General features: G+C 46.6%; 2 protein-coding genes across 5 annotated transcripts; both read right to left on the bottom strand.

Annotated features, from left to right (window-relative positions):
• Nucleotides 1-368: 368 nt before the first annotated feature.
• LOC100273727 (uncharacterized) lies at nt 369-2484 on the bottom strand. 4 transcript variants are annotated; one of them, XM_020540367.2, is made up of 7 exons: nt 1943-2484; nt 1721-1839; nt 1416-1481; nt 1200-1282; nt 1036-1110; nt 881-959; nt 369-777 (listed from the first exon to the last, which is right to left on the bottom strand). In XM_020540367.2, the coding sequence occupies exons 1-6, from the start codon at nt 2182-2184 to the stop codon at nt 900-902; spliced, it is 645 nt and encodes a 214-aa protein (XP_020395956.1). In that variant the 5' UTR covers nt 2185-2484; the 3' UTR covers nt 369-777; nt 881-899. The 4 variants fall into 4 exon arrangements, with proteins under 4 accessions (XP_020395956.1, XP_020395957.1, NP_001141609.2 ...); XM_020540368.2 differs by having other exon boundaries at nt 1042-1110; NM_001350700.1 differs by having other exon boundaries at nt 384-777; nt 1064-1110; nt 1943-2443.
• Nucleotides 2485-2650: 166 nt separating this feature from the next.
• On the bottom strand, nt 2651-10954 carry LOC542604 (zeta carotene desaturase candidate). Its single transcript, NM_001112139.2, has 14 exons — nt 10604-10954; nt 9964-10088; nt 9710-9844; nt 9334-9406; nt 6254-6327; nt 5154-5258; nt 4737-4981; nt 4561-4648; nt 4429-4471; nt 4196-4352; nt 3874-4002; nt 3720-3792; nt 3385-3549; nt 2651-3142 (listed from the first exon to the last, which is right to left on the bottom strand). The coding sequence occupies exons 1-14, from the start codon at nt 10749-10751 to the stop codon at nt 2984-2986; spliced, it is 1719 nt and encodes a 572-aa protein (NP_001105609.2). The 5' UTR covers nt 10752-10954; the 3' UTR covers nt 2651-2983.
• Between the last annotated feature and the right edge of the window lie 1735 nt (nt 10955-12689).

Here is a 12689-nt window from a genome sequence, read left to right as displayed (position 1 = left end):
CAGACAATGAATAAACACTCTGTAATGCAGCCTGTACATATCGTCTCATGTAAAATCAGCAAATACACATTTAATTAATAAATACCGCAGGCCCCATGCAGTACCGCCTTTTTTTTATCTATAATTGGATGTACCAATGTTGGACTGTGATTTGATGATGGGAAAAGAATATAGTAATAATAGGGTAGTTTCCAGTACAAGTAGGTTAGGGGATTTTAGGGACGGAAAATGCCGGAGAAGCTTCAGGAGGATCGGCACAAGACGGGCCAGGTCCAGGAACCGGCCAGCCCATTTTGGTAAGCACAGAAGAGTGTGGCTCGTGGCGAGAAGGATGGGTCCGATGGGTCTATCTGATTCAAAAGAGGATGTTCGTTTGGAATATAGGAGAGTCGGTTTTTATATAGTGTTCATCAAATGTCAAATTCAAAACCTGTACCTACACCCTACAAATTTGTGTCATAATAACCGCCCTTTACTATATATCTATATACGTAACATATATCTAGGTAAGTAGCAAAATTATTCGAATGTTTATAACCTGGAACAGAGAGGGTACAGTTTGTTTGCACAGAGAAGACCAGCGGAGCTCTGACAGACGGCTTTGGACACCTGCTCATCACGGATTCAGATCACTGATCCTGCGTCTGCGTGGCGCTGTACATTGCATGCTCTGCCTCAGCCTCAGCTGCCTTCCAGCTTCTCCTCCGGGGCCGAGACGAAGATCTGAGCGATGGCCTGAAGCGCAGAGACGTCCCAGCTCTCGGAGTGCCGAGTAACCTGAACAAACACGATCGATCCAAACATAAGAACATTTCAAATCCGCATCAAACGTACATACAAAAAAAAACTCCCACAGTTTGGAGATTTCCCGGACGGCTACCTTGAAATCTCCATCCAGATCATACGTCGTGCTCCCTCCGATCGCGACCAGCGGCCTCCATGGAAGCCTCAGATACGTCCTGAAACGACGGTCAGTCCTGTTCCGTTCAGAAACACTGCTGTGTAGTGTAGGGAGGAGGAAGAAAAAAAAATTACGTGTGCCTTTTGGAGCTTGAAGATGAACCTTAGTTTCCATGTCGCCTTGACGAACTTCGTTTCGGCCCTCGAACCCTGATATGGTCATATGGACGCGCATTTTCCAGTCAGAAACTGATGTCATGTCACTGCGAACGAATCGCCGCCGGTCGACTAGTTCCTACCTTCTCAATGTTCTCTAGCTCGAGCGAAGGGCTGTCGAAGAAGGGCACCAGCAGACCCAGGTTCTGGGAGTACCTGGAGAGTCCTGTGCGAGGAGCAAGAACGCACGCACGCACTCATTGTCACAGCTCGGTTTTTTTTTTTCCTTCTTCTTCTTCTCTCAGACAGTACAGGCTAACAAATGTTCATCAACAAAAGAGATGTTTTAAATTACGTACCGCGGAACTTGATCGTCGGGTCCTCGAACAAGCAGTCTTCGGTGTATATTCCCGGAGTGAAATCCCCTGCAATCCCACACCATTTCCTTGGTAAAAAAAAATGTCCTTTGAACGATCCATGCCATGCTGATTGCTGAGTGCGCGCGCGCGCGCGCATGCATCAACGTCGCCGTCGCGGTTCGGCCGGTGTCAGGTTTAGGCAGTAGCTCCACCTGTCCACCACAGTGTCTAGCAAGCGCCAGCGCCACGAGCGTGACCCGAACATCACTGACGCAAGAACGCAGCGAGGTGCAAGGAGCCCGTACCGGTGAGGAAGTAGGCGCGCCGGTAATCGTCTCGGAGCACGGCGAGCACGTCCTCGACGCTGCCGCAGGTCGGGTCCGGATCCGGCTCCTCGCCCTGCTGCTGCTGGGTAGCAGCGCCCCTGCACAGCCGACCGCAAGAGCACAGAACGCCACGGGGATCCATATTCCAGAGCGGATGGATGACTGATGGGGTTGACGAGTGTGAGATGCTGGGTTAGTTACCTGAGCGCCTTGTTCGGGGAGAGGGCTCTGAGGAGCTCGGTGACGGCGCTGACGGCAGCCCTGACCACCGGCGGCGCGTCCGGCGCGGCTCGGACGGCGCCCGTGAGGCGCCTCCGCCCCTGCACCAAGGCGCGCGGGACGGAGACGGGCTGGAGGGCGCTGCCGGCGCGCCGCAGGTGGCTGCTACTCGATGTCGATGGCCGGGCCAGGGACGGCGGTCCGGCGGCTGCGCTTGGTGCCATCAGCCGCCGCCAAACTGCTGTTCGCTCTTGCTCGGGGAAACACGGACCACTGGAGGTCGGACGCTGACGCTCACGCGCACGCGCTCGTGGCCATCACAAGCCGGCAGGTCGTGAGGCCTTCAGAGGGACACGCCGGCTCCGGCTGCCCACTGTCTCTCGCTCCACATACTGCCTCCACCCGTCGCCGGCCACGGCGGGAGGGGCAGCGCCGGAGACTGACTGGTTTCTCCTTCCAGCGTCAAGGCCGGCAAGCTTTCCATAAACCATAGCTCAAATGCGCATGGCCTAAGCCTAACGATAACGAAATATTTTTCATATGAAACGAAAAGGTTTAGCACGAGAGCTCGAGTTGATACAGGATGCTGCTATTTTGTAAAAAAAAAAAAAACACAATGGCCAAAATGAAGTAAGATCGTTGGTACAGTCTCCCAGCAAGTGTCGCCGGATCATCGCTTGCTATATTTTCTTGCAAGACGCAAGAACAGTGTGTGCTATATATATATCATCAATCATCCATCCCAATTACCAATCGAGTTCCAGCTGAACTTACACACTGCCTGATGTAATCCCGTATGCCAGCCACCTAGACTACACCCTGCTTCTCGGATCAGGGATAGGAAAGAAACGCCTGCAGGGGGGGCAGATCTAATGCTCAAATTGGATACGATACACAGGAGGTCGCTGCGGGAATCGCCAGCACCCTGAAGCGAGAAAAGCCAATGGTTGGTTGGTTTGTCCATTCCAGCATGTATGTGTGGTTGGAAAGATCCAAGCTTCTCTGCAGTGCAGGAGGGGTTGTTCAGCTAGCCTGCAGGACTTGAACGTTCCCCAGCGCCTTCTCGCCGTCGTCGATGAGTAGCTTCTTTCGGAGGGCCAGCAGCTCCTCCCCGGCACCGCAGATGTAGGCCGACGTTCGCCTGCCGGAGAGAGTTGCTCCTTCCATGCTGTCAATGTAGTCCTGCATGTACAGCACAAATAAGACCAATGTACCATGTCCTACCGATGTTTGCATGTTGCAAGATAGGAGGAAAAAAACATTCCAAGGTGTTCAGACGCCATGAAATTGAAATGAAATTGAAATGGTTGTTTCTGATGGTTTTCTGAGCCATTGGTTAAAACAAACTCAAGGCATTCAGACATTAGTTTTCTGGGCCTGTTGATGGCTGTAGCTAGGTCGATGTTTTTTATGTACAACAATACCTGTTTCGTGTAAGATCCAGAGAGGAAGAAGTTTTTAACGGGCGTCTTCTGATCAGGCCTGAATGGGTCGTTTCCAGGAGCCTCACGGTACAGCGATTGTCCGATCTTTACCACACTGGACCATGTAACTTCCAAGCCCCGGGAAGATGGGAACAGTTCTACAACCTGTGGGAAAATTACATGTGTTTATTACTGAGGTGAGCTTTGGAAGAATACAAAATAACATAAGCAGAAGAAATCTCTCTTTTTAAGTGCATTGAAATGGGGTCTTGCTCAGTTATGTGTAAAGGGAACAGCAGAAATTTGATCAAAACAGAAGCTATTTACAAACCTACCTGCTTTTGAACCTTACTAATGATCTCCTCGTTTGGCAATGGCATGTATGGATCTCCAGGAGTCAGCACAGCTCTGCAGATGAATTAGGCGTGGAAGGTGAATACATTTGCAGAGCAAGACATTAATTTGATACTTGGAAAAGAGTAGACTTACTGGATCAGGGAACCTTGCCCTTCAATGTAGTAATCAGCAGGAGATGAGAGAGCAAGGTCCGAAAAACAGGAAAAGTCTGCATCCGCCGTGTACAAAAGGTTATCCAACCCAACCGCCCTTTGCAGTTGTCTACATCAAATATAAGAATGGGTATCAATGAGCATGCATGGCGGAATACAATTCGCATTTGCACAAAAATCTTTTTGCAGAAACAGAAGTAATCTTCATTTAAGCTTACATTATGGGTGGTGTGCATTCAAATTTGTCAGGTCTAAACCAAATAAGTAAAGAAGTTATAAAAAATAGTGAATACTTCAGCTACCTTGATTTCTCCAAATCTTGAAGTTCAGTGACCCATCCATTGTAGCGGAGCTGGACAGTGACAACAGGGACACCATCTAACTTGTAGATATTGTCAAACATTTCCCATTCCCTCCATTCTGATGGAAGTAATCTTTTGATACCCGGAACATCACAGGCTGTGGAACACCAAGTTAAGTGTGTATGGTTGGGCATGCTAGCAAAATAAGAAAGACAGAACAAAGGAAAAAAAACCTGCGACGTATGCATCAGCTTTGATTATCTCTCTACTTGTAGCCTAAAAATGTCCAAATGAATGAAATTTTAGTAATAGGGGCTACATAATCGTGCAAAGCTGTGCAGTGATACACTGATAAGAAAGCATGCCTTGGTGAGGAGAAGGCCTTTAACATAGGTCTCTCCATCAGGTGATTTCTCATAGAGAACCTCTCTGCATCCCCACCTTAAGTGAAACCTGAAGGATTTGTCATAAGATGTAAGTCTTGAATTCTACAGCAGTAAACAGAAATTTCACAAAAAAAACTTGGTCTCTGTCACCATACCTACCACCCCTGTCTGTTATATACTTCTTTATTGGGCCACTTAAGTAAACATCAGGTGAACCCTTTAGCATGCGTAACAGGGATGCCTCTGTCTTTGTGGCAAACAAGGTGAAAATAGTAAGCATGCAACGTGCACTGATATTATCACAGTCAATGAAACCCAAAGCGTAAGCAACAGGATCCCACATTCTTGTGATACTCTCCCGAGTACCCCCTTTGGACATGAACCAATCACTGAAACTTACCTGAAATGGGTTAAAATAAAATTAACGAGTGTTTGAGGGAAAGAAAATTGACAAAAAGTTTAGTTATCAGCGAGTTAGAACAAAAACATTTTGAAAAGATACTGACTATTGCAAATGAATGCTCTTGATGCACACTCTTAATGGATATGAAATAAAAGCAAGGGATACTTACATCATCCAAGTCCCGCACTTGCTGCAATGCACCATCAGGATCAACCAGAGCCCGAACAACTGGACTAAGGGCAAGAGCAACTGCATTTCTTGCTTTATCATAAACCTGCAAAATAATTTAAATATGAAAGATTAACACGTGAAATTATGTCATCAAATAGCATGGGGTTAATTAAAGATATTGATGAGTGACACGACTTTAACCCTTATTTCGAGCTCGGAATCCTTCACATTGATGAGTTTTCTCACAAAAGATTATCCATTCGGTCACACATATTAAAGAGAAAGGCTGACAGTAATGTCTATATGAATGAAACTTAGAAGCAAAGGTTTGCAAATTAGATTTTAAGAAAGACACACACCTAAATATTAGGTCTGAACTAAACCATCGTTCAGTCTGAAAATATGGCAATCATGAACCCATCGTTCAGTCTGAAAATATGGCAATCATGAACGAGCATTGTGAACGTAAATTGCTCGCCGCAAGAATTGGCAGCTAGGAACCTATTATAACTCTTCAATGGACTTTTCCATCTATTAGAACAATATGAGTAAAATATTATATTGTGAAAATATGTATTATAACTCAACATTATCAGAACCTGCAGTGTATCATGCACGCAATAGTTCAAATACAAATATGACGGATTGTACAACAGTAACAGCAACAAAGCTTTTTAGTCCCAAGCGAGCTGAGCTATGCTGGAGTTAAAACCCACAAATCAAGGTTCAGGCACATGGATAGCTGTTTTCCATTCGCTCCTACTCAAAGCTAAATCTTTGGGAAATTCACAAATCAATCAAGCTGATTACTTGAAGTGGGAGAGGAAGAGCCACTTCACAAAGTGATGGTGTATGGATGGAAAGATATGGAATACAGATGGAGTTCAAAGAGTACGCCACTAAATATGTCAGAAAGAAATAATATGCTTTAGTTCTTAGGAATGCTCAAACCACTTAAGCATGTTACTGATAAAGCTCAAGGTGAAATTTACAACATATGTGGAAATATGGAATTGCACAAAATTCAGAAACAAACTGATAATGTCATGAGTTGAGATTCTCATTTAGAATTATAGTAATCCTAAATTATGAATTTACCTTGAGCTGATTAGTTCTTAGGAATGCTTGAATGCCATGTAACGGAGCTCCCACCGGGAACCGAAAATCAAGTTCTGTATAGCAGGCAAACAATATGAAAATCTACATAAATAAGTTATAAAATATACAAAAAAGTATGTTAGTCATTGCAGCCAACTACCAAAGTACGGAACATGGCACACAATGTCATTTAATGGCTTAACTCAAGATGAATATTGCAGGGCTAAACAAATAGTTCACAGAAAATATTGCATTCTTGTTTCTCAGAAAATACGAATGAATCCCTTAAAAGAATATGCAAGAACAGTATTGTTATGACCGGCGTCACTTGTAGGCGTCAGGGTCGAGCCAATGACTAGACCACACCGGTAATTAGGGGCAAAATACCTAGGATTTTCTTTCCTTAGCTATTTTGCATTGTTTTCATAAAGATAGGATCATGATTGATTCTTGTTAGGAGAGGATAAATACATCTAAACATTTTTTGGAATAAAGCAAGCAAGGCAATTATCTTGCCTGACCTCAAAGGTCATCTCCCACGTCTCTCCCTCTCTAGCCCCCTCCCTGCACACGACCATGGCTCCTGTGCGCCAACTAGGTACAAGCCCCGGCCATCATCTCCTATCTATATGATCTACGTAGTCGCGATAGGGTCCCAGAACCTATCAATCTGATATCGGAGTTGTCGGGTGACGATGACTCCCATAAGCAACCACCGATCAACTGTCGTCTGCTGCCGACGCTACCGCAAAATCCCTAGCGGACATAACCACGTAGTTGGACAATCTCTCCATGCGCATGTAGTCCCTAAAGTACTAGCAGACATCCTCCTCTACGGGCACCATACACCAGGGTTTTCCCTACAGGATGTCAGGGTATTGGGCGATGACGTTCTTGTCGTTCTCCACCACCACAATTGTGTCATCCTCCACCACCCTGCCCACCACACTTCCCACCACCCTCCTGCACATCTCTTCCATGTTCACCACTCTTTCCATCCACCAGATCAACTTCCCCTCACAACCTACGCTGCCTACATTTTCGTAGGGACCGCCTGTCTCATCTGTGTCGGTGTCCACTATTGGCGCGCACACCAGTTTGGGTGTCCCCCACTTTAGCAAGTTCGACTTTTCCACCTATGACGGCAAAGAGGACCTCCTAAACTAGCTCAACTATTGCGAGCAGTTCTTCCATGCGCAACATACGCTCGCCTCCGATCGGATCTGGCTCGCATCGTACCACCGTGTGGGCACGACACAATCATGGTAATATGCCCTAGAGCAAGATGAACGCATGGTGTCCTGGGAGGGGTTGAAGGATCTTCGCTATCTGCAGTTCAGTCAGGCCATCCACCGCAATTGTCTCGCCGAACTGGTGAGGCTCTCCTTGCACACCATGGTCTAGGACTACCGAGAGCGCTTCAATGTGTTGGTGTGCCACACCAAATCATTTGTCAGTCTAGAAGGCCGACCTCTTTGTCGAGGGTCTTCTAGAACACATGGGTCAACATTGAACTTTGGGAACCCCATGACCTGTAGATGGCCATGCACTTGGAGCGAGCCAACCGCACACAGCTTCTCCAAGTACACGCCTTCATCGCCCTCAACCACCCATAAACGACTACCTCGATCACCTACGCCTTCTTCAAGGGCGATGTTCGTCTATACAACTTCCCCACCTCCATCGGCAGCGATTATGACCCAGTCTTCACCAGTGGCATGTGGTGCGACCTCTTCAAGATGGATGGCATCAAGATCTGCTTGAGCATAGCGTTCCACCCTCAGATAGATGGCCAGTTGGAGGTTGTCAAAAAGGTGATCGCCATGTACCTCTGTTGTGCCTTGAGGGACTGTCTGGACGTTTGAGTTGATTGGCTTTCTTGAGCAGAATATTGCTATAATACTTTGTTCCACATTGTGTTCCGCACCATGCCCTTCCAGGTGGTGTACGTCTGACCCGTACCGCCTCTACTTCCGCACGCCGCAGGGCAGCTTAGATGGCGACAGTGAAAACCCTTGTGAGAGCGCAACAACGTCCTCTTAGAGGTTCGCGAGCGTCTTCTCCAGACCCAACAGTATGCCATGCGCTACTACGACAACTCCCATGATGAGCTTGTGTTTGTGATGGTGGTCTAGTTGTGGCTTTGTATCCTCCACCGACTGACGCACTTGTTGCAGTCCCGAGGAAAGGACAAGCTCGGGCCATGTTGTGTTGGCACCTTCCAAGTGCTAGATCGTGTCAAGCAGGTGGCATATCCTCTTCAACTTCCAAAGGGAGCTCCTCTCCATGATGTGTCCCACGTGGAGCTGCTCAAGCCGTTCCGCGGGACCCCCTCCCCCCCCCCCCCCCCGCAACGACTCCACCACCCATACAGGATAGCCACCTGCGCGGTAGAGCATGTGTTGCTCGCCCAACTATGTTGGGACGCCTAACATGTCCTGTTTAGTGGTGTGGCCTATCCAACGATGACACCACTTGGGAGTCACTTCATCACTTCAAGGATCTCTACCTCGACGTTCAGCTCGAGGACGAGTTGTACAAAGAGGTGGGGAGAGATGTTATGACCAACATCATTGCCGTCATGTATAGGCATCAGGGCCGCACAATGGCTTGGTCACACCCGCAGTTAGGGGCAAAAATGATTTTTCTTAGATATTTTTGCATTGTTTCCATAAAAATAGGATCACGATTGGTTCTTGTTAAGAAAGGATAAATACCTCCATACAGTTAGAACAAAGCAAACAAGGCAATTATCTTTCCTAGCCTCAAGGGTTGTCTCTCACGTCTCTCCCTCTCTCATCCGCTCCGTGTGTGCGAGCATAACTTCTATGTGCCAGCGGGGGTACAAGCTCCAGCCGTCCATCTCCTACCCGTACAACCTACACATTCGTGGTAGGATCCCAGATCCTATCAAGTATAGTTCTTGCACATAGTAAACTTGAATAGTCATTTAATATTCAGCACATTGAAAGTTCTGCACTTGTCCATTCTATGATGGTTACAGAACTCCAAACTTAAATATTTTCAGCATAAGAGCATTGGTCCACAAAAATGGACGTGTATGGGGTAGTTGAACTTACCACCAATCGTGCCCCCTTTATTTACAAAAGTATGGGTATGTTCCTTCACCAGCAGATTATTATCAGCGCCAACCTGAAATATAACAAGGTTTAATTTCGTTGTTAAATATGGCCAACAGGTCGGCAGTACACCAGTGCTCAACAAGGCACCAAATTATTTGATATCTTGGTTCATATATGGACAAATTGGCTAGCACGTTTCTTCTGTAAGTTTACTACACTCCAGGAGGTCCAAAGACATCCAATTCCAAAACTCCGTGAAATAGTAAAACTAATTCAGAGTTTTCATGACATAATGTGTACCAACCACATTGATACCTAGGTAAGGAAGACTTTCAGTATGCTTCCAATGAGCTTACTGTACAAGGGCCTTTACCTTCTTCATGAGGCGGAAGAGATTGCTGTAGCACCCGAAGAACACATGCAGCCCCATCTCGATATGGTTTCCTTGCCTGTCAACAAAGGAGCCAACCTTACCACCGATAAACGGACGGGACTCGTACAAATCAACCTGTTAAGCCAGACCACAGTCACTCGGGATGATTAGGGAAATCAGTAAGATTATTAGGAAGCAGTGAATTGTTGGACAAGAAAACGTTTAGCTCTGCTGAAAGCAACAAAACTGCTAACCTCATGGCCCTGGTCCAAGAGCTCAACAGCGGTGGACATGCCCGCAAGGCCTGCCCCTATGATGGCCACCTTGAGCTTCGGGCCCCTGTAGTGCTCTGGCTCGGGTGGGAATAACCCTTTGGGAGCTGGCACACAAGGAAGTAGTTCTCGTTTCAGCATTTCCTTTTTGCAGTCAATATGGCATTTGAACGAACATAAAGATATTTAAAACGGAACAGAACTGGCAGGACAAACGAACATAGGAATTTGGAGCAATCTACCCCGACTCTAAACCCTTTCATGATAAAAGAAAACATTTCTAACACAACTTCGGTAACTGTTTTCTGCTATAATATACTATATTTTATAAAAGTCACGGCATCACTGCATGATTGCAATATCATGAAAGAACTTTTCAGGGGAAAAAAAAGTCGAATGACACGGATAGCCGAAGTTAATTAAGCATGAAGTTTGACTTGTGGCGCCCCCAAAGGCAAGCTTTTTACGGACGAGGGGAGCAGTGGAACTGCAGTGTGGAAATTGCGCAAGGTTAACAGTTCCTGAACCCACTTTCAGGCTTTCAGCTCCCACCGCCGCAGGAGAGCAAAGAGAGGGAGATTACCACGGACCAATCAAGAGTAGGAAGGATCCCGTTCCTCACCGTTGACGCCCATGTCGGAGACGTTACGGTCGAGCGAGCAGCGGACGGCCGAGGCCCGGCGCGGCGGCAGCAGCCCGGTCCCTGGCCGCGCCCGGCGCCGGGGCGCGAGTGCCGGTGCCAGCGTGGTGGTGGCGGCCACGGACGCCATGGCGCGGCAGCTCCAAATGGCTAGCACTCGGCAGCGGTGGACGGGTGGGGCGGGTGGTTGGCGGCAGCCGTGGTCGGCAGCGTGTAAAGAGGAGGACAAGGAGAGGGGCAATTTGTGTGAGGGCCGGAGTGGGAGGGGAAGCTGGGAGGGGATGGGAGGCGAAGATGCCGTCGCGCAGGGATTTGTCGCGGGCGTCGTGGCAGAACCACGCCGCACCAATGGTGGTGAATACAATACACAACGTTGCATAGAGGCAAACGGCACTCCTCCCCTACCATTTCCGCTACGTGCACAACGGCATGCCCATCATATATTACACTACAATAGCACTTTCTTGTGTGCCTGCCTGCCAATATTAGGGATGTGTTTGGCTGCAGGCCTAAATGTATACGATTGGTGTTAGAGCATCTCCAACAACGTGATCTATAAAAATACCCTATAATTTGAAAATAAGTATATTTTATAGAATTTAGGACACTAACAAAACACCTCGTTCCAATAGTAAAGCCCCAAATCTAGATTATACGGCAGCCCACTACGGTGTAGTATATTTGTGTCACTTGAGAGAGTGTCCTATAATTTTTGACAAAATTTTATGAAATGGGGCACTGTTGAAATAGTTTTTCCTGTGTAGAGCCTCATATTTCAATTTGAGGCACTAGTTTGAGGCATTGTTGGAGATGCTCTTACCAAGGTAATTTGGCCAGTGTTTGGTTGGAGGGTAAATTTTTGACCCACAAAATTTTAGCCATGATAATACAAACCTCGACCAATTCTTGGCTGAATCTAAGGCGGGCAAATCGGCCGCCAAAATTTGGCATGGTCATATTGCACTTTGGATGCAAACCAAACACCCAAACTTAAGCTTAGTTTTGGCTTTAGCTCAACTTTCGCCAGCAACCTAATTTTTGGTCTGGCTACTTCGGTGGTCAACCAAACACACCTCTAGAGAGAGAAACGTTATTTTTCTATAAATGAACTGTTAAGATTTTTTTACGAAGGGGCGAAGCCCCCTATTTCATTAGGAAATAGGAAAGAGTTCATTACACCGACAACCATCATGACCCTACGGTCCGACAGAACCCCAGCTAGGCCTGACATCTACCCAGACACCTTATAATATCACCCTAAATAAGTAAAGGGCCTAGAATAGAAGACAAAGTTTCGACCTACTACCAAGAACATAGGAGTTTCTTATTACAACCACTTCACAACAGACGGGCGCAACAAAAGAAACTAGCTTAACCCACCACCAAAAGTATAGGCGATCACGTATGCAAGGAACCACAACTTTTGATCACCCAGAAATTCACATGTCCCTCGGACCCCACCCAAACGCTCGGCCAAACGCTTCACTTGCTATCTTTCTGATTAGCTTGCTTTCTTGGACCACCATTTTTTGTTTCCTCTTTCTCTGTCGAATAGCCGAGGAATCCAGCCAGAAGCAACAAAGAAAAATGACGTTAGAAGGATCAAGCATAATTTTATCACCAAAGCACCAATCATTCCTTGTGCGCCAAATTGCCCAGAACACTGCACCACAACCAAACAGAAGCAGATTGGCAATTTTATCTTTTGGTTTACTTAACCAATTATCACACAGGTTGTTGATACTTCTTGGAATATCCACCAAGTTTAAAGCCACTTGGATCACTCTCCACACGTATCTCGCGATGGGACATTGAAAGAATAAATGATCAATGGACTCATCACCACCACAGAAACAACACTCTTGAGAACCTTTTCAGTTCCTTTTCTTCAAATTATCTTTAGTAAGAATTTTGTTTCTCACCACCAACCAGATAAAAATCTTGATTTCTGTGGTAACTTGGATTTCCACAAGAACTTGTAAGGAACAGAAACTTGATCCATCACTTTCTTTTTATATAAGGAGTTCACTGAAAAACCTTTTTTATCAAGTCCCAAACAATCATGTCA

The sequence above is a fragment of the Zea mays genome, chromosome 7, assembly GCF_902167145.1.
Source record: "Zea mays cultivar B73 chromosome 7, Zm-B73-REFERENCE-NAM-5.0, whole genome shotgun sequence".
Classification (NCBI taxonomy): Eukaryota; Viridiplantae; Streptophyta; class Magnoliopsida; order Poales; family Poaceae; genus Zea; species Zea mays.
This window is presented reverse-complemented; position numbering and strand designations above follow the sequence as displayed.